This window comes from Acipenser ruthenus, chromosome 9, assembly GCF_902713425.1.
Source record: "Acipenser ruthenus chromosome 9, fAciRut3.2 maternal haplotype, whole genome shotgun sequence".
NCBI classification, from domain to species: Eukaryota; Metazoa; Chordata; class Actinopteri; order Acipenseriformes; family Acipenseridae; genus Acipenser; species Acipenser ruthenus.
This window is the reverse complement of record NC_081197.1, coordinates 40144464-40166222: the sequence shown is the minus strand read 5'-3', so window position 1 is coordinate 40166222 and position 21759 is coordinate 40144464. Positions and strand designations below refer to the sequence as shown.

At 37.5% G+C, this 21759-nt stretch overlaps 1 protein-coding gene across 1 annotated transcript; it reads left to right on the top strand.

Annotated features, from left to right (window-relative positions):
• Positions 1-7723: 7723 nt before the first annotated feature.
• On the top strand, positions 7724-10117 carry LOC117405361 (potassium voltage-gated channel subfamily E member 2-like). The gene is made up of 2 exons (XM_059030551.1): positions 7724-7943; positions 8892-10117. The coding sequence occupies exon 2, from the start codon at positions 8905-8907 to the stop codon at positions 9232-9234; it is 330 nt and encodes a 109-aa protein (XP_058886534.1). The 5' UTR covers positions 7724-7943; positions 8892-8904; the 3' UTR covers positions 9235-10117.
• Positions 10118-21759: the final 11642 nt, after the last annotated feature.

Sequence of the window (21759 nt, the reverse complement as noted above, 5' to 3'; positions counted from 1 at the left end):
GAGGTGCAGTTTATTTTGCTTTTAATCTGCTGTCTCCAGTAGAGGGTGTATTTCTCTATCAGGGCAGATCCTACAGCTTTTCTCAGTGCCCTCTGGCTGCTGGGATCAGTGTCAGGGCTATTGTGGATGTTGATGCTGGTGTGTGTGGACAGGGATGTGATGTAGGACTGTAGCAAAGGTTTAGCTGTACTGCCCTGGGATGATTCAAGGGCTTGGAAGTGGAGGGAGTTTGGGCTGCTGTGTCTCAGGTGGAGCCAGAACTGGGTGATTATTTTCTGGATGGGGATCAGCAGAGGCCCTCTCCCTAGTCTGTTGTTGGGGGCTTCTCTGTGTCAGTGCAGTAGCTCTTTACAGAAGCGCAGGTGTGTGGTTTCTGTTGTAGTCTTGTCCCACTGTGTGTACTCTGTAATCAGGGTTGGGTCACAGACTTCACTCCCATAGAGCAGAGTTGGCTGTATGATGTTGTCAAACAGCTTTAGTAATAATTTGGTTGGGGATTAAATGCGGCCAGTTGTTTTTTTTAATAGTGTAGTACGTTCTGAGCGCTTTCTCTTTTAGTGTTTTGATTGCCAGTTTAAAGCTGCCTGATGCACTTAATGTGAGTCACAATTTTTGTTTTATTCAGATTAACCTCCAGGGCCCATGTTTCACAGTATGTCTCCAGCAGTGTCAGGCTGTGTGTGGGATAGGATGACTAAGTCATCTGCCTACAGTAGGCTCTTCACTGTGGTGTGGCCCAGGCATAGGGCTGGTGTGGGCGCTTGCTCTAACAGACCAGGCAGATCATTGATATAAATGTTGAAGAGAGTGGGGCTGAGGCTGCAGCCCTGTTGCACTCTTTTCTGTTGCACAGAAAACTGCATAGAAGTAGTTGCTCTGTGCATTAATGATTCAGACAATTGCTTGCATCATCAATGATGAAGGTTACATAACGAAGACGTGGAGTTCGGTGATTTCAAATCAGATAATAGAGATTCCGCAGTCTGATTGATTGCGCTTTCCTGTTTTTACACGACTTCTTACAGAGAATATGTAAAGCCATTTATTTTAGTGGACCGAATTTTTCACGTGTTTATATATTTTTTAAATGTAGATACTTTTATTTTAGCATTTTTCATGATGTGCTTTTGCACTGCACACTGCAGCTTTAAAGTTTAATGTTTGTTTTGTGAAAAGATTTGAACTAACAAAACAGAAGACATACTGCAGCAGCTTTGAGTTGTATTTCACCAGTCATTAAATACAGTATGTTAAGTGCACTGGAATATCATTTATTTATTTTTTTTTTAAATTAAGCAAAGCGATGATTCTGACAGGGAACTCACTTTAACTTTAGATGAAATCATGTAAATATTAAGCATATTTAGGCACGTCCAATACCAGACTAAATCGGCAATCAAATAGCTGTTTTGTCTAATATGTCCAATATGTCCAATATGTCCAATATGTCCAAAGATTGGCAAGTAGAGGATTTAAATCTTACCTTAATCCGTCCCCGCTCCTCACCAGAGTTCGCCTCCTTCTCCTCAGCCTCCACCTGTTTTTTTGGCTTTGTCTAATGGGGATGTCAGCTATCCTGTCTCCTGGCCATGGCTTCCCTATGGCCAGCCTCCCCACTTATCTGCAAGCTAATTTATTGACAGGGATACCTCAAAAGACGAGGCCAAAGGTCAAAGAATGTTGTGTAAAATATGTATATTGTAGTAGTTTTGTTTAGTCTTTTTCAATAAATAATCTATTGCATGAGTTTTCAGACTGAACCACAGATGACCTGCTTAAATAATGCAAAGTCTTCTTTCACTTAGACTAAAAGCAGGTGGTTACAGGTGTTGTGCTGCTAGCTTCAACTGAACAGAACAGACATGTGTCTGCAACCATTTACATCAGCAGTGTATTGAAAAAAATTAAAAAATGAAATCAACATGTACAACTTTAAAACAAAAAAAACTTCCAGTCTAGCAGTCAGACTATGAAAAAGACGCATCTCAAAATGGTTGACTTCTAAGGTCTCTTTGAGTGTTTTTGTTTTTTGTGCAGACTCTGTACTTTGTGTAACGCCTAGTACTGCTGATATCTCACAAAACCTTTGAGCCGACAACTACATGCATGCTTTCAGGGTTCTGGAAACCGCACCCTTCACTTCGACCTGCTAACTTGTGTGACCGCTGGCAAATTTTAAGTAGTATAGAAATATATACAGTATAAGCAAGTTTTGGTCCAAGGATTTCAATAATATATTATAGATAAATATAATATGACTTTTATGTGGGAATTGATTTTTTTTTAATAAGGACAATTTTGCTGGATTTCAAATATGTTGTATTTATAAACTGAATTTTATGATACAATAGAAAAAAAAACCCCAAAAAAACACCTTATATTAAACAGGCAGCATACACCAGCGCTGGTAGGTGTTGAAATGTCTATCAGAGATCCTGGAAAGAGAGACAGAAACGTACACAAGCAGGCATTAACATTGCGATGTGGCCTTATTTTCAGATTTGAATTGAAGTTGAAAACATGGTTCAATTAATGCTGTAGGCAACAAGTGTCATTTAAAATATATATTTGTATAACTGGTTTAATGTCTGTTTAGATCATCTCAGTAAACAGAGAAGAGAAAACAGTTAATAGCTATCACTGGGGAGTATGTGTATAGCATACACACCCACTTTTTACCTGAAACAAATTACATGACATAAGTAGGTATTTGCCAACATGTGATTGAAAAAATCTGCTTTATGTGCATTTAGAAACACTTCTTAAAATTACTGTACACACTCATAAACGAGAACACAAACCTATAAACAAACATTCTAACATGTATATAATAGTTCTAATCTATAAAATCTACAAGCTAAAAAAAAAAGTGATATATTACGGATAAAAAAAGAACAGACGTACTTGATAGCCATTATACACTGCTGTATATAAAAATAAAAACAAAAACAAATATATCTAAACATTTGATTCAGAGACATTGACAAGCTTTGACTTTTGAGTACATTCTTATTTTTTTGTTTCAATTTTAATTAATTACAATCTGGAGTATAAGCTTTGAAAATGTTCACCACAGGTAGGAAACTAACAGAAAGCCACAGATAGGAATCTGACAGTGAAGGTCTGACATGGCTCCCTAGTTTAACCTTCAGAGCCCAAGATAGACTTTAGGTGAAGAAGGCTAATCAAGCAAAACTTGACTGACTGTTGTCTTGTCACTGCTTCAACAGCCAGAAATTGTCTGGGATTGAATTCCCTGACAACCCCTTTCATTGGCACCCTCGAAATACCTGTGTGGAAAGTGACCTTATTTGTTCATGCATGCAAAATTAGGCAAAGAAACCCCAATGAACTCAATTTACCTTGAACTCTCTTTCAGCAAACTGCACAGAAAAAACATGGAATCCTGAGAACTTGGCCAGACATCTGAGCCCATTTATATGAAACCCGCACTAACCACAGACTGAATGTTTGGATGTCAATAACACATTTTATATAAACTTGTTAAAAAGAAAAAAAAAGAAACCTTGGCTTTATATACACTGGCTGCTTTTCTTTTGCAATCACAAGACTTGACTGCTCAAAGCAAAAAGTTAACATGTTCAAACAGAACACACGCGGTCCTCTTACAAGACTTGTTTTCACACATCTCCCCTCAAATGACTGGACTCAATAAACAATGTAGGTGCGGGCATACTGAGCATTTTATATATCCCCATATAGACTTTACCATGGGAAATTTGCAATGCAGTGTCCCCTGCTTATGCTATTTATTGATGTGCTTTGGCATAGTTTACCAATATTACCAAACATTATCATACCTTTTCTGTATAAAGGTTAACACCTGGGTTGTTTATTTATAGTTTAGCTATAATACATCATCAAGAGGAATGTTAGAGATGAATGTCTTTACCCAGCTACCTGGTAGGGCATGTGGTAGTTATTTTAATATAGATTTTACAGTCAACACCTGCTGTAATTAAGCATTACATTAAATATTCAGTTTTTTATTTCATTTTTTTTTATTCTTGTTAATGTGAATGAAACTGGTTCATTGGCACAGGCACGAGCCAAATTGCCTGTCTACATGACTTTGTGAAATTTGAGGTGGATTTGCTGAAGTGAATAAATATGTATTTGTTTATTCATTTGTTTATATCCAGGTAGACACAGTCAAGACTGGAACAATAAATCACAATCTCCCCAGCCATCCACTTTGAAGGATAAGAGAGGACTTTCAATTACAGAAGAAATTACTGCTGAAAATTCAATGGGCAGTATGACAAAACGGAATGTACTGCATGGTAAAATGAGAGCAACATGCTCAAACATCGACCATAACACCAATGAAGGCTCTAGAACCTTGATTTAGGATTTACTGCAAGCATTTAAAAAAATGTAATCTCAAGGACATCTTCTGAGACTGTTACAAAAAATTAAACGTATACATACATACATAATGTACAAACAAAATATTCAAACTGGGAAGACAGTTCAGTGTTGAATTCCTATCACTTGCCTGGCAGTCTGCAGACATGGTCTACAATGCTACCTTTACAACAGAAACATGTTACTGATTATGTCTGCCAAGCTTTGCATTCCTGCATCCACCCGTCCAGCTATCTGTCGATCCATCAACTTGCCTGCCTAGTCAGTCGGATTGACTAATGCATATCACATAAACTGACGATTAAAAAACAAACAAACAAAGAAAAACTGAAACGTACAGGGATTACAGAAAAACATTTCTTACAACTTTCAGGTAAATTTTCTTGGCAATAATCTGGCGCCATCTAGTGGAGATCTGTAAAATAAAATATTGCAGGTTACCTATACAACATGCTGGATTGTAGCTCTCCAGGACCAGGGTTGGCCACCCCTGAGCTAATGCGTTAAATAAAGTTTCATGTTTGTAAAACTAGTCTTTGTTGTTGTTAAACACCTAAGAAATAATAAAATCCATGTTGGAGCCAAAACTGCGACCACAGGAAAGTTTGGAACGCTCGGTTTCATAAGTTTTGATTTTCTATATAATACGACACTAATGATATGCAAATATCTTAGTATTGCTGTATCACTGTCTAATACAGTTTTGTTTTTACAAAGTTAATTAGCTAATTTAGCTACTGCCTTATTCTCTGCTGAACAAAATCCTGGTAATATGCTCCAGTCCAATACACTGTGAATAACATACTCAAATTTGCAAACCATACATTAGTACTAATCTACAATGTATGTCACGAGTTACATACACGGTTAACCCATGCATTTATTTAGAAGATGGAAAGTCACGGTACCTTTGCAGGGTGTGCTTGTCTGTGGTCGGTGATGTGATGTATGAAACTGTAGTGACTAAAGCTTAATGTTCATAATGCCTTTTTTTTTTGGTTCAGAACAACTCACTGGATTTGCCATTCATATTTTGTCCCCCAAAAGGTAAGCAGATATTATTATTATTATTATTATTATTATTATTATTATTATTATTATTATTATTATTATTATTATTATTAATTCATACCACAATATGTGTGTCGTATATGTTACAGTTATTCAAATAACACAATTTAAATCATGTTAAAAAAGAATGCCAACTTTAACAGTACAATATAAAATGCATGTTTCTAATTTAAAATGATACACTCACAAAGGCTCTGAAAAATACATTCAAATTTGCTCTTTGTTAATTTTATCCTACCTTATAGTTATATTTTTGGTAGGAAAATACTACTGCACATAAAAACACAACACTGTCTTTGTTCATAACGTCTGACAAGGTATTTTAAATACTATAAGGGTTAGTCATGTTGATGTTACAAAATTAAAATTAAAAACACATTGATTGTGCTTAAGAGAACTTTAAATATAAAACATCATTGTGTTTTTCTAGTTTTGTAAAATATTAACCAGCGTTTTACCTTAAAAATAGGAGTTTTAAAGAATGTAGTAAACGCTTTGGAAAGATGGCTCTGAGCCTATAATTGTAGTTTTCAGGATTCATGGTAATTTGTTTGTTAGTGAATATGATTTAAAATAATAGTGTTAACCAATTTTAGAAAACAGAAGAAAAAACCCCACAGATTCTAAGGAACACTGTTTAGTACACCCTGAAGTCTGTCCCAAGGATTACATTTGAAATATAGCGCCTTCATCCTTATAGTGGCCTTTTTGTTTACAAAAACATTAACAGTTGTAAATTTTATGTTTGCAATAAATAAATACAAAAGAGTTATCATAGCTTTTGTTATTTGGTACTATTTTTAGTGGCATCATAACTAAAATTGAATCTTCCGGTATGTTAATAGATTTGCACCAACCTAAAACCCTAAATGCACACATTGAAAAATAGAGACACAAACCGCAGACAGATTAATTTGTTAAATAAAATTTGTTGGACGAATGGCATCGCAACGTCAGGGCCAGTTAAGAGGCCCTGAGCCAGACCCTTGAGACCCAGGAGTGTCATGGCTCTGATCTGTACGTGGTGTTGTTCATGGGAATCCTCTCCTTCTTCATCATGGTCACGCTGGTGAGTGCGGTCAAGTCCAAAAGGAGTGAGCATTTGGAGGATCCCTACCACAACTACATCGAAACGGACTTGGGTGTCAAGAGCTATGTTCTGTACCTGGGGGATCTCAGCTGTCACATCCAGGAAAACAAAGGAGCTCAGGAATGTAATGATGTTGGAACCCCTTCTCCATAGCATGCATGTGCTTTCCTTAGCTTCAGTGTCCAATTCTTACTGTTGATATTTCCTCCCCTGTTACATGTGACTGTAATATATAACAGTTTTATGAACTTTATCAACACTGTAACCTACTTGTTTACCTCATTTGGGATTTCAAACATTGTATATGGATAATATGGTAGATTTTAAAATATTTCACAGAGAAGACTGAAACATTGGTTTTCAAGTGCAACATGGAAGAGACAGTGTCCATTTTCCAGTACTGTATTAAGCCATTTTGTCTGAACATGCCATGTAACTCATAGGAGAGAACGGACAGAACAGGGTTAAGGACAAACACACTTTGAGAATATTTTACCAAGTGGAAGCAGCTGTGCCGTTTCCCAATCTTCATCAACCATGGTCATTAATGGTCAAACAACATATTTTAACATATGGTGACTGTAACTTCATAGGGGTCATGTAATGGATGGAAATAAGGAAAATAAATATGATTTTGAGTAGGCTTTGTTAAAATTGACATTTTCAACACAACCATATTGGGCCACTTTCAGTGTTCTGGAGTGTATATAAATATATATTATAGATGATGCTGTAACTGCTGCTCCTTCTACACAGAACCCTGCAAGGTGCCCCTCAGCTTATCAGACAGTGAGATACCACACTGTGAGGGTGAGGTGAGTCAGTGTGTTTTAGAAAAGGATAAGTGGGTAAGTGCTTTATATTGTAGAAAAGAAAACACTCATTAAAAACCTAAAACGAAAACTCTGAAGTTCCATGTTGCCTGACTCCAAGTGTGGCCATAACTCTTTACACACAATCCTAAATATGAGGGAGCAATGAGTCGTATTTAAATTTAAAATCAAATGAAGAGAAACATTTTGATGCAATTGAAAATGACAACCATTTAAGCATGTTAAGTTTGTTTTATTCGTTTTCTTTTTTGGGCATGTGATAGAGCATTGTTCAGACAATCTTTATCAGAATTGTAACCTTGAAAAATCTTTGTTGCAACATACCTAACAGGTTTCAACACTCTGAGAACAAAGCCACTGACCAATAATACCTTTTCTGTGTGACATATAAGTAAACAATGCCTACGAGATAAACGAAGAGCCATACAAACGAACCATTCAAACTGCGGGATACAGTACATTACTGCTTTCATAGGGAATAGGTCACCACATTCCTTGCTGCTGTTATACTGAACTTCCCGGTGGGTCTTAAGTATTCTAAGTTGTTGTTGCATTTAAAGGTAAGATTGAGCCATTGCCGATGACTACAAAGTATTACGTTTTTAGTGCATGCTTTTGATAGGTGTTTAGGCTTTTGTTTAAATCTTAAACTTATGTTAAAATTCAATTGCAGGAAGTCATTTTATTAGTAAATGTATAGGAGAGATAGGATGATGGACAGCTCAACATATTATTTTTTTTTTAAGATATATTTTTTTAAAATCATACATTGAATTGAAATGTAAATGCCATGAATGCTATGTGTTGAATAATCTTTTAATTATAGTTCCAGATTAAGAGCAGTTCTAGCAGCATATACTAGTCTAATCCACTTTTATGCAACCGGCTCCTGGACTTTGCTTTATCTATGTGTCAGATTATTCTATTAAAATAATTATTAAAAAACCTCATGATTCCGATAAGCTTTACTGCTTCTGAAAACTTAATTTAGAAAAGACATATCTAAAGCTGCATTTATGTGTAGATGTACTCCACAAACATCTTTTGTAAGCTTGTGGGGTTGTTTATAAAATAACCAATTCCATCACTCATAGTGTAACCCAGGGCAAGTTGCTTGATCTTCTTGTCCCACTCCTTCTGCAATACTGAGTAGAATCAGGGCCAGTTCTTGAACGCCATTAGCTGGATTTTCCATCGTCCCATCATTAAGTTGCATTGATCATTTTAGGTAAATCACCCAGTTAAATGTATATGCAATAAGAAAAATGCATGTATTTTAAGACTCAAAGGAACATACTGTGTGTAGCAAGTGTAATTACAGCAAGTGTGATTATAGCATCATATGTGACCTTGCTAAAGTAAATAAGACATGCCTTATCTTCATAACACAAATGTGTACCAATGTTCCTTTTGGGCTGATAAATAACTGATTGTGAAAATACATTTAAATAAACTCCCTTGGAGAGCTGTTAGAAACTGCTGTAAATAAATTAATTGTCTCTGTGCAGAACTTCCTGAAAGATGTCAGATTTTGCTAATCTCACGCAGACCTTGGAAGATGCCTTTAAGAAGGTCTTTACCAACTACATGAACAGCTGGCACATGAATGAAACAAAGGCAGAGAAGGCCCTGAGCGACAGACTGGCAGCAGAGAATTTCAACAATGTTGTCTGGTACCTGATGGTCATGATTGGCATGTTTTCCTTCATCATTGTGGCAATCCTGGTGAGCACGGTGAAATCCAAACGGAGGGAGCATTCCGACGACCCTTACCACAGGTACATTGAGGAGGACTGGACTGCCAAGCTGAAGAATCAGATCTTGATCATGGAAAACCCAATGGCGAACTGAGAGCACTGAGAATCAATAATACAAAATAAAGATTGAAATGTACATCCATTTAAAAAAAAAAACACACTATGTGGTATTGTATATTTCTGCAGAACCCAAGAATTACAAACCTGCTGTACAACAAACTGTACTGTAATGGAGAGGGCATGTAGTATTTATCCAATATTTATATGTCTTCCATGACTCTATCCTTGCCAAACATGACAAAGGTGGCCTGGTGTATGTGAGCTTAAACACATAACATGTGATTTTAAATGTCATAAAGATAATGTGCTTAATTTAATTGATCTACACAGTGCTGGATCTAAATACAGACACTGCAATCATTGAAATGTGTGTATCAAGGTTTTGAAATTCAAGCATCTTATCAGTGCAAGTTACATATTTCTGCTCTTTTGGTTGACTAGGCTCCTTTTTCTTTGGATGTCCAATGTGTTTTCATTTTCTGTAATCGTAAATACAACTCCTAATGATTCAGATGTTGAAAATTCAGCAAGGACTCCCATTATACTCTGTCTGGAACATTTTAATGTGGTGATAATACGCAGAACGGGACAATCAGTAAGTGAGTGACTGGCAATTGACTTTGTATCAGAGTTTGGAAACATAATGATTACAAAAAAATATTGTAATAGCATTTAATTTAAATAATCCATTATGGATATAATATTGTTACTTATATGAAAGGGGTATATGTGACAATTGGCCTTTTATTTGTATGTTGCTCTTATTGTATTACTTGTATTGTAACACTTGAAATGTATTTGCTTACGATTGTAAGTCGCCCTGGATAAGGGCGTCTGCTAAGAAATAAATAATAATAATAATAATAATAAATATAGAGGACTATAATAAACAACAGCCTTTTATCTTGCTATCAAAATGTCTGGTGTTTATATACCTTTATTGCCATCAATAAAGCAACAGTAAATGGTTCAGACTGCAATGCATTTATAGTTTATGAATACAGACCTACATCTGCATAATTAACCTTTTTAATTACTGTACATGCAAGGTCTTAGCAGTAGATTAGAACATTTCATTGCACGTAAGCAGAACGTGACCTTCATTGTGTTGTCCTTTCCAAATGTAATGCTGAAAGTCATTTTAAAAATCGAGAATGTTTACATATACCAAGTACATTCTTACAACTTATGTGTTATTGCTTCATCTGATGCAGAGAGTGCAAACACTAAGCTGGCCTAATGTTTGTTCTTCATTTCAAACTGTGATCTTGCATTAGCTCAATGTCTGGTTTCATTATAAAATACAATACCCAACAGGACTGCCTTGACCTTTTAAAGAAATCAGTGCCCCCTTTACAGTAGCGGACAGTATTTATAAGACATATACATTCAACCCCTACATGTGAAACTTTATCACAACATTTCTGCCAGCTTTCTTCTAAATAATATCAAATTGAACAAAAAATGCCCAATTTACCAAAGGCATATTTTGTAAAAAGGAAGAAAATTATTTGCTAGAAATCCAAGCCAGCCTTTAAGACACCTGTTTCCATCTGGTGATCCCCCAGTACAATCTTGTGATCCTCCTTTGTAAGCAGGTGAGGAGTTTCACATCCTCCAGGGCTATCCGGTCACCCCCCCTGGAATGGAATGGTTTATTTTGTGTGCACAGTAATATGATTAGTAAGAAAGAGAGGGAGGGATGGTCAATGAGTGTGGAAAGGAGTAGTTTCTAATCATTTTTCCCCCATGGCTATTTTATGAAGTTAGAAATCATTCTGATTGGTCCATGTTTTATTTATTTATTTATTTAGCTCCAAATTGAGTTAGCACTTTTTTCTCTAAGTCTGCCTTTACCTTTCTTTGAGCTTGTCTGGGGAACCAGATAAGAACATTAGAAATGTTGTACAGCAATGACTTTTGCTGGGCAATAGAGACTGCTCTTTCACAAGAGGCCACAGAGCATCCAGTACCAGGCAAGCTGAGGAAAAGAACGGGTCCATTTGAATGAATCACAGCTGCTTAACTGGAGCAACATACAAATTAAAATACATTCTGGTCATTAATATTACACAATACTTAAAAGTACAGACAGTACACCAGAACATATCCCCTGAATACAAAAGATACAAACAACCATGCTAAATTAACACCTGTTTTTTTCTAACAAGAAAAGAAAAGGCTGATTATAAAGTTAATTTTATAAGCTCCTACATGCACTTTAATTGTTTTTTGCAACTTCTGTAACCTAGCAGTTTGATTTTTGCTTTCCAAAAAGGGGTGCCAACTTAGTAGGGTGGAAAATGCATTGTGAATATGGCTTCATCTTTTAAACTGTGTGGCCATCTTGGCTCTACGCTGCTCCTCCACACCTGAGCCAAGATGGTGCACCAGCCACAAAACACATATCTTTATGTGTGCAGGGCCTCTGCTCAGCCACAAAACACATATCTTCATGTGTGCAGGGCCTCTGCCCAGTCACAAAGCCCTTCTAATAATAGTAACACTGAACAAAACTTAACCACAGCAGCAAAAATTCTATCTATGCACACTGTAATATAATATACTGTACATTGGTGTGTCCACATCCCATCCCTTACAACAAAAATAAAACTTTTAACAAGCTAATGTGTTTTAAAGGAGTCATGGAATAAAGCAGGACTGTTTTTTATTAAGAACGCAACGAAAACAATAATACTGTATATTGTATTTATTTAAATGCATATGAATTGTTTTAAATCAGCAATTGCACAAAGTAGATACATAACAAAAAGTACTGACTTACCTGCGGGGTTGGAGGAGTCCGCGGGTGGACGCCAGGATAGGAAAAAAGAAAGACAAACAGAAACAAAAAGTTATTTTAAAGCGGTGCTGAATGCTCAGTGGGTGTTTCCCCGTGAAGGTGTACATTCACAGGGAAGTGCGTAGTTTGTTATTCAGTAACCTAAATTGTCTATACAAGTAAAACTGAATTAAAATAGAGATTAAAAGCAAATACCATTTTGTTAATGGCGTTTGCAGGGCTCTATGTTTAGATTTTTAACTACCGGCCTCTTGGGCCACTGAGCTAGTGTTTTTACTGGCCCGGATGCAATTTTATCTGGCCCAGCATATTTATATATTTTTTCATGATGGTTTTTATTTTCAGTATGTTTCTAACTGTGTATGGTAACCAAAGAGAGCCCACGTCTCAAAAGAAAGTGGCTAAACGAAGCCTTCAATATATGTTACTTCAGCCATTTAACATACACATATTTGTGTGCTTGTCGGAAAATGAAAATACTGTATTCAAGATTTGAAAATGTATGTGTACAAATTATACAGATTTTTCCACAAACAAACATGCAACTGAGCTGTTACCATATGGTCACAGCAATGCTAAAACTGAATTATAATAATCCTAATTAGGAATCCGTGGGTCAGTGTAGTCAAATACACGAGTACACGAAAATAAACTATTTGAATAGCATATTACATATTCGAGTACACAAAAAAGCCTTATACATTAACTACTAGTAGAAGCAAACACGTCTTTCTTTTATTTATTTTTTAATGCTGATGCTTAACAAGTGTTATGTCAGTCTTAAATCTGTTGTTATTTGCATATTAAACGTAAGGACCCTAATTAATTATGCAATGCTTGTAATAGCAACATTCTACAGTAATCGTATTCTGTTTGAAATTGTTGCCAATTTTATTGCCTTGTTTTTAGCTAGTATTAACAGATCCTTGCATGAGTTCCGCTGTAATGACTGTACACAGCAGCTTCTGCAGCTGTTGCTAGCCAGTCATGAAACAGCTTCTGGGAGCATGGCACCAGTGAACTTTGAATGTGTGATCTAAAGTAAAATAATGTATATTATTATTTATTTCTTAGCAGACGCCCTTATCCAGGGCGACTTACAATTGTTACAAGATATCACATTATTTTTACATACAATTACCCATTTATAGAGTTTTTACTGGAGCAATTTAGGAAAGTACCTTGCTCAAGGGTACAGCAGCAGTGTCCCATACCAGGGATTGAACCCACAACCCTCCGGTCAAGAGTCCAGAGCCCTAACCACTACACCACACTGCTGCCCTCGAGTAACATTGAAATTAGAGAGGTAATTTAACTTTATGATGAATATAAAGACACTGTTAAAGGTGGGATGCAATGATTTTTCTTTTTTTTTAAGAATTCACTTGTATAGTACTATTGGTAGGTCAATAAAAGTATCTGTGTAGTTTTAATGTATAGGTTTTAACGCTAAGTGTATAAAAAACAACTCTGAAGTTCACACCAACTGAGTGATACCAACAAGGCCTGGAAAGATTGTGAATGGCATTTTTGACCTGAACACATCGAATCCCAAATCAAAAAGTTAGACAATTCGATCGTGTATCTTGGTGTCGATGAGACTGGATATGATGAAAAGTTGAATTCACAACAAATAAAGCTGCTGTTTTATCTGCAAGTCTGGGAAACTGATGCCAAACAAGGCAAAACATTACTTTTTTTCACTATCATAATGAAGCCTCATGAAGCCTCCACTCTAAATGTTCATCTTCATTTTTTTTCATAATTACTTTCTTTATGATTTATTGATTTCAGCGCTTTCCTTTGGCTTATTGGTTGCTTAGTTGTAGAAAACCCTATTTGTAAAAGATTTGCCATGTCGCGGGAACAAGTACCATCAACACAGCACTTCGGTACGTACTCTCAGATTCTTACTGTACAACAATTATGGTTTGTAAAAAAATGGTTTGTAAATTAGTTTTCAGCATTTTTGGCACACTGGCCCATTTTCCTGTATTCATGACACAGAAGCCATGTGCACTATATATATATATATATATATATATATATATATATATATATATATATATATATATATATATATATATATATACACACACATATATATATATATATATATATATATATATATATATATATATATATATATATATATATATATATATATATATATATATATATTATACTAGTTTAATGTAACTGGCCCAGTCAGGCCTGTGGTGCTTCGTAACTACAGGCTAAACTGCGATCTCTACCAGCTCCATGCATCAGTGTGGTGCATAGTCGGCGCCATGTTTGTGCGAGCAGAGCAGTACAATAAGGCGCAATGTTTGTGAGGGGCAGATCATACCTCAGTTGTACCATAAAGCCTGCTTGCAATGTGCAAGCCAAATTGAACGTTACGTTATATAACTTTGTGATATATTTATATAATAGTTGCTAACTGTATGTAAATGGTTTTAAAAAGTTAATTGTTTTTATTTTGGTTTCTTCTAAGGGGAGTAGTGATTTCAGCCTCAGTATAAAGGGAGGCTGTGATAGAGTAATAGGAAGAAGGGTTTAGAGAAAGATGGGTGCTGCATGAGTGTCCAGGCTAGACATAGCAATATATATATCTTTGCTGTTTTACTGCCAAAAACAGTTTAATCATCTGCACTTAGGATTTTTTTACTTTTATTTTGTAAAAGGTTATTTATTTTCTTTGAAAATTTGTTGTGTTATGATTTTGTTCTGTTCAGTTCTTGAAACTTTAAAAAAATAAAAAATAAAATCGAAAGTTTGCAAACGAAACTTCTGTTGTCCGTGTGCTAGCCTGCAATAACATCTTTGGCCACTTGGCACATCCTAACAATAGTGTCAGAGTGGGATTTCCAGTGGCCAGCAGGGGGGCTGAAATACCATCTCAACACAAGTAATGTTGCAGTGGAAAAGGACAGCAGTGAAACATGGCACTCAAACATCCCTGAGGAGCGCTGGCAGAGGAGAGTGATGGTGGGGCGATGGCGGCAGACAGTGAGACTGAAGAGGTCTGAACTCTGAGGCTAACTACACCTGGCAGCAGAGATCCATTAGTGATAGAGCTGACCAATATGTTCCAATCTTACCCCCATGTACAAGAGAGGCGAGAAGAAAGGATGGAACGGGAAGGAACTAGACAGGAGCAACGCTGGAAGGCAATGCAACACCAGTTCACCCAGCTACAAGAGGAGGTGCAGCAGAGTTACCAGGTAAAGGGAGATGGGGAGAAGGTAAATAGCCCCAATACCTGTACTGAGCAGTTGGCAGAGCCATGGTGAAGCTTGTCTATCGGCTGGAGGGAACTGGTACTGCAGAGGCTGGAAGCAACTGATGACATCGGACAATACCTAACTACCTTTGAACACATAGCAACCGCATATACTTGGGAAGGCAAGCTGGGCTATCAAGCTAGTACCTTTACTTACCAGCAAGGCATGCAGCTCTTGGCTATGATTACAGAGGAGACCATGGATTATGAAAAAGTGAAAGAGGCGGTGTTGAAAAAATATGAAATAAACAGGGACACTTATAGACAGCATTTTATGTCTGTTTGAGAGATTTACATAAGAAGTGGATCAAACAAGACAAGCACACTAAGCAGGAGATCAGACAGCTACTCATACTGGAGCAATATCTGCACATGGTGAACCATGTACGTGTCTGGATTAAGGAGCACAATCCCTCTTCTGCCCTAGAAGCTGCCAGACTGGATGGAGACGTTTGTTACTGCTCGAAGACCTACTACTACAGTCGAGGGACGCGCGCACCAGCTTGGGGTAAGTCGGTTTGGGAAGGGTGTTGGTCATGTAACGGAGCTACCATACTATACTAAACTCAGGAATTTGGTACAGCAGTCCAAGCCCTGTAGTCTGATGATTACTAGGTCTAAAAGTAGTCAGTGCCAGGACGAAGAGCATACTCTAAAGGACATGCCATTTTTTAGTGAAGAGCTGGAGGGAGGTCTTGTTAAATCCTGTAAGAGTAGGAGGGAGAGACGTCGGGAGCGAATAGGAAGCACAGTGAAGAAGAATCAGGAAATAGAAATGCTCAGTGAGTCTGTGGGAGCTGAAGAATTTGATGTACCAGGCAATATAGAGGATTTGCAAAGGGCTGATGGCACATTACAGCATCTCTATGAGAAAGTAGAAGAAATTGAAGGGGAGGTGCAGGAAGGTGGTGTGAACCTGAAATAAGAGCACTATGTGATGACTGGGGGCCTTCTGTGTAGGAAGACAAGGGAAGAAACTCAGTTAGTGATACCCCAAGTACTAAGGAGTACAATTCTAAATGTTGGACATACTGTGCCATGGGCCGGGCATTTGGGAAAGCATAAAACGCTTGCTCGAATTCCAGCTAGATTTTTTTGGCCTGGTTTATATTCTGAAGTGAGTGACTATATTAAATCATGCCCAGAGTGTCGGTTAGCTTGTTCAGGAGGGAAGGTAGGAAAAGCTCCATTGATCCCCTTACCGATTATTGACATACCTTTTGAGAGGATAGCGATGGATGTGGTAGGACCTCTTGAGAAAAGCAGATCAGGTAACCGTTTTATGTTAGTTATCTGTGATTATGCAACCCGTTATCCAGAGGCTTTTCCCTTGAGAAATGTGAAGGTAGCTACTGCTTTACTGAAATTATTCTCTAGGGTAGGAATACAGAGAGAGGTTTACCAGTTGTTGGGAATGAAGGTCATAAAGACCACACCTTACCATCCTCAGACCAACGGGCTAGTTGAGCGTTATAACAGGACTTTGAAGAGTATGCTATGCAATTTTGTGGCCGATACTGTCTCAGACTGGGACTAGTGGATTCCATATCTACTCTTTGCTTATCATGAAGTTCAAAATCAGACTAGCATCTCATCTGTACAACACCAGACACAATTTAAAAGCACGTACATCTTTAATCACACATTTTAGGGAGACTGGCCTAGACTACCTACTGATGAAAAGAGGTGGAATTACACCACTAGGAATACATTAAATAAATCTTCCTAGAACCTCAACAACATGTTTATGGTAAAGTGGAGAACTAATGTATTTCCTATTTTCAATAACCAAATTTAAACACCAATCTTAAAACACCAATCAAAACCTACTTAAATAAATAAAGGGGAATTACACAATCACATGTGGACTGGCCAGTGCCACCCATTTAATCAAACCCATAATCAAACCTAACCCTAACCCTAACCCCTACCCTATCTGTAAATCTAACCCTAATCAAACCCAACCCTAACCCCTACCCTATCTGTAAATCTAACCCTAATCAAACCCAACCCTAACCCCTACCTTATCTGTAAATCTAACCCTAATCAAACCCAACCCTAACCCCTACCCTATCTGTAAATCTAACCCTAATCAAACCCAACCCTCACCCTAACCTCTACCCTATCTGTAAATCTAACCCTAATCAAACCCAACCCTAACCCCTACCCTATCTGTAAATCTAACCCTAATCAAACCCAACCCTAACCCCTACCCTATCTGTAAATCTAACCCTAATCAAACCCAACCCTAACCTCTACCCTATCTGTAAATCTAACCCTAATCAAACCCAACCCTCACCCTAACCCCTACCCTATCTGTAAATCTAACCCTAATCAAACCCAACCCTAACCCTAACCTCTACCCTATCTGTAATCTAACCCTAATCAAACCCAACCCTAACCCTAACCTCTACCCTATCTGTAAATCTAACCCTAATCAAACCCAACCCTCACCCTAACCTCTACCCTATCTGTAAATCTAACCCTAATCAAACCCAACCCTCACCCTAACCTCTACCCTATCTGTAAATCTAACCCTAATCAAACCCAACCCTCACCCTAACCTCTACCCTATCTGTAAATCTAACCCTAATCAAACCCAACCCTCACCCTAACCTCTACCCTATCTGTAAATCTAACCCTAATCAAACCCAACCCTCACCCTAACCTCTACCCTATCTGTAAATCTAACCCTAATCAAACCCAACCCTCACCCTAACCCCTATCCTATCTGTAAATCTAACCCTAATCAAACCCAACCCTAACCCCTACCCTATCTGTAAATCTAACCCTAATCAAACCCAACCCTAACCCCTACCCTATCTGTAAATCTAACCCTAATCAAACCCAACCCTAACCCCTACCCTATCTGTAAATATAACCCTAATCAAACCCAACCCTAACCCTAACCTCTACCCTATCTGTAAATCTAACCCTAATCAAACCCAACCCTAACCCCTACCCTATCTGTAAATCTAACCCTAATCAAACCCAACCCTAACCCCTACCCTATCTGTAAATCTAACCCTAATCAAACCCAACCCTAACCTCTACCCTATCTGTAAATCTAACCCTAATCAAACCCAACCCTAACCCCTACCCTATCTGTAAATCTAACCCTAATCAAACCCAACCCTAACCCCTACCCTATCTGTAAATCTAACCCTAATCAAACCCAACCCTAACCCCTACCCTATCTGTAAATATAACCCTAATCAAACCCAACCCTAACCCTAACCTCTACCCTATCTGTAAATCTAACCCTAATCAAACCCAACCCTCACCCTAACCTCTACCCTATCTGTAAATCTAACCCTAATCAAACCCAACCCTCACCCTAACCTCTACCCTATCTGTAAATCTAACCCTAATCAAACCCAACCCTCACCCTAACCTCTACCCTATCTGTAAATCTAACCCTAATCAAACCCAACCCTCACCCTAACCCCTACCCTATCTGTAATCTAACCCTAATCAAACCCAACCCTCACCCTAACCTCTACCCTATCTGTAAATCTAACCCTAATCAAACCCAACCCTCACCCTAACCTCTACCCTATCTGTAAATCTAACCCTAATCAAACCCAACCCTAACCCTAACCCTAACCTTGATGATGGAGGAGGGTGATGTGGTCTGTGTCTGCTGCCAAATAGTGTTAGATAGTATTGAAGGTTGCTCTTGAGGAGTCTCACAGGTCTTAGATACACTCCTTGTAATGTCTGAAATATGAAACTCAGAATTCATTGCTGTGGTGTTGCAATGAAGCCTGGATCCAAAGAAAAGTTTTGTATTCGTGGCCTACCAGCAGATGGTAGCAGAGGACATGAATAACAGTACTGTTACTGGTAGCACTGCCAGTACAAAGAGTATGCCAGGCTGACAATGTGTTTTGTTAGCATAGATTTAAATCCCTGAAAAGTAGGTGGGAGCATCGATACTGATGCATTCCAGTTCAGGTCTGTTCTGATGACACAATAAGGTCACTCCATTTCAAGACCTTCTAAACACCATCTGAACATGAAAAAGGCTATAGAAACCTGTAAAACCTATAAATTATAGCAATTTAAACCAATGTTGAATACTTAGAGTCGTTTAAAGTATCTATAGGGTCCTGTCCTATTCACGAAGATTTAACTAATTTATTGTGCAACATTTAAAGACTGCTTTAGATTCATTGTTATCAAATCTCCATAATCCACGTGTGGACTGCAGTTTATCAACAGTAAACGATATTGCTTTGGAAACCGCTATAGAATACGTTAACTACAGGTTGTACTTATTTTATTTTAAATAAATGTATCATAAAATAGTTAATGACTAGCTAACTCAGAGAGTATCTTGGTTTTGGATTTGGACATACTCTTTGTCCACACAGTGGTTGGCAGCCTTAGACCGGAGACAGCTGGATAGACCTGTCGCTCCTGCCATTGATATACAGACAGATGGTCAAGATACTAGCAATAGTGAATACTGCAAATGATTTCATGAATTATTGAGAAGATGTGACCAAACTCTTCACAAACATTCTTAAATGATTGTCATTATTTGGATCTGTTAATGTGATGCAAACCACAGCTTTAAAAACGATTTTCTTACCTCTTATTAGTTTGATTAACTTCATTACTGGCACCACTTTTTATTGTGCTGACAATCTTTTGGTTGAGAATAGGAACCTACAGTAAGTGGGGGATTCAAATCAGTAGCCCACCTACGCCACTACCAGTTCTACATCGGTAGAACTCAAATAAATTTGGATAACACACCAATTAAGTCACTTTATATTGCACACAGGTTCATTTTATACGGCAGTGGTGGGTAACTGGGGTACAATGAGTGGAGAAAAGACACAAAGACAAGAATGAAAAGTCAAAATGTTTGTTAAGATCATGGACACCAAAGGTAGGAGGGTCAGTCCAAGTAAGATAGAAAAGTTTATATAATCAGCTATTTACTATGAACAATCAGCAGCAGCTTCAAGAGATCCAGCAAATCCAGCAATGCAGTAGTGTGCTGTCCTGGATAGTACAGAAAGTATAAGAAAACTTGGAGCTCAATGTCAAGCATTAGTAAAGTTAATGCAACCCGCCCCAGGTGCTTTGATCTGTACATACAGTATGTGATCATTAAATTATAATCTCTATTAACAGCTTTAGGGGGGTCTAAATCTCCAACAAAATCTATTCTCTTGAATGGCCAACTTTAACATTTTTTTCATCAGCCTTACATTATCTCTTATGGAAATGCTGTCATGTAAACCAAGCAAGAAACCGACTTGCCTAATACAATATATTGAGCAATACTCATCAGAAAATTTACACAAGTGTGTATGATACACATACCCAGTATTTCTTTTTTCCCCAACCCTTGTATATATTCACATTTTATATTCATGCAACAGTGTGGAGTAGTGGTTAGGGCTCTGGACTCTTGACCAGAGGGTTGTGGGTTTAATCCCCAGTGGGGGACACTGCTGTTGTATCCTTGAGCAAGGTACTTTACCTAGATTGCTCCAGTAAAAACCCAACTGTATAAATGGGTAATTGTATGTGAAATAATGTATAATGTGATATCTTGTAATAATTGTAAGTCGCCCTGGATAAGGGCGTCTGCTAAGAAATAAATAATAATAATTTATTTTTTTTTACATGAATTACATGGTGAATTTTGAACTACTTCTACCCAACATTTTAATGTAATAGTAAAAGCAAAAACCAAAAAGTTTATGGGGCACTTTGTTCTTCAAAGCTTCAATCGACTCTTTGCGATGCTGACCAATGGCTTGTTTGAAGATCCACTTTTTCAATCATCTGTTTAAAAAAAAGAGAACTGTATAACTCAATCCACTTTGCACTTACTGTACTTAACCCTTGTTTTCTGGCAGGCAATCACCTGTGGATGGGTTAGTCGGACTGGTGTGTGTGTTATATATATATATATATATATATATATATATATATATATATATATATATATATATATATATATATATACAGTGCCTTGCGAAAGTATTCGGCCCCCTTGAACTTTGCGACCTTTTGCCACATTTCAGGCTTCAAACATAAAGATATGAAACTGTAATTTTTTGTGAAGAATCAACAACAAGTGGGACACAATCATGAAGTGGAACGAAATTTATTGGATATTTCAAACTTTTTTAACAAATAAAAAACTGAAAAATTGGGCGTGCAAAATTATTCAGCCCCTTTACTTTCAGTGCAGCAAACTCTCTCCAGAAGTTCAGTGAGGATCTCTGAATGATCCAATGTTGACCTAAATGACTAATGATGATAAATAGAATCCACCTGTGTGTAATCAAGTCTCCATATAAATGCACCTGCACTGTGATAGTCTCAGAGGTCCGTTTAAAGCGCAGAGAGCATCATGAAGAACAAGGAACACACCAGGCAGGTCCGAGATACTGTTGGAGAAGTTTAAAGCCGGATTTGGATACAAAAAGATTTCCCAAGCT

Excerpts from the sequence above, each read along its gene's own strand:
- LOC117405361 (XM_059030551.1), top strand. The coding sequence starts at position 8,905 with ATGTCAGATTTTGCTAATCTCACGCAGACCTTGGAAGATGCCTTTAAG.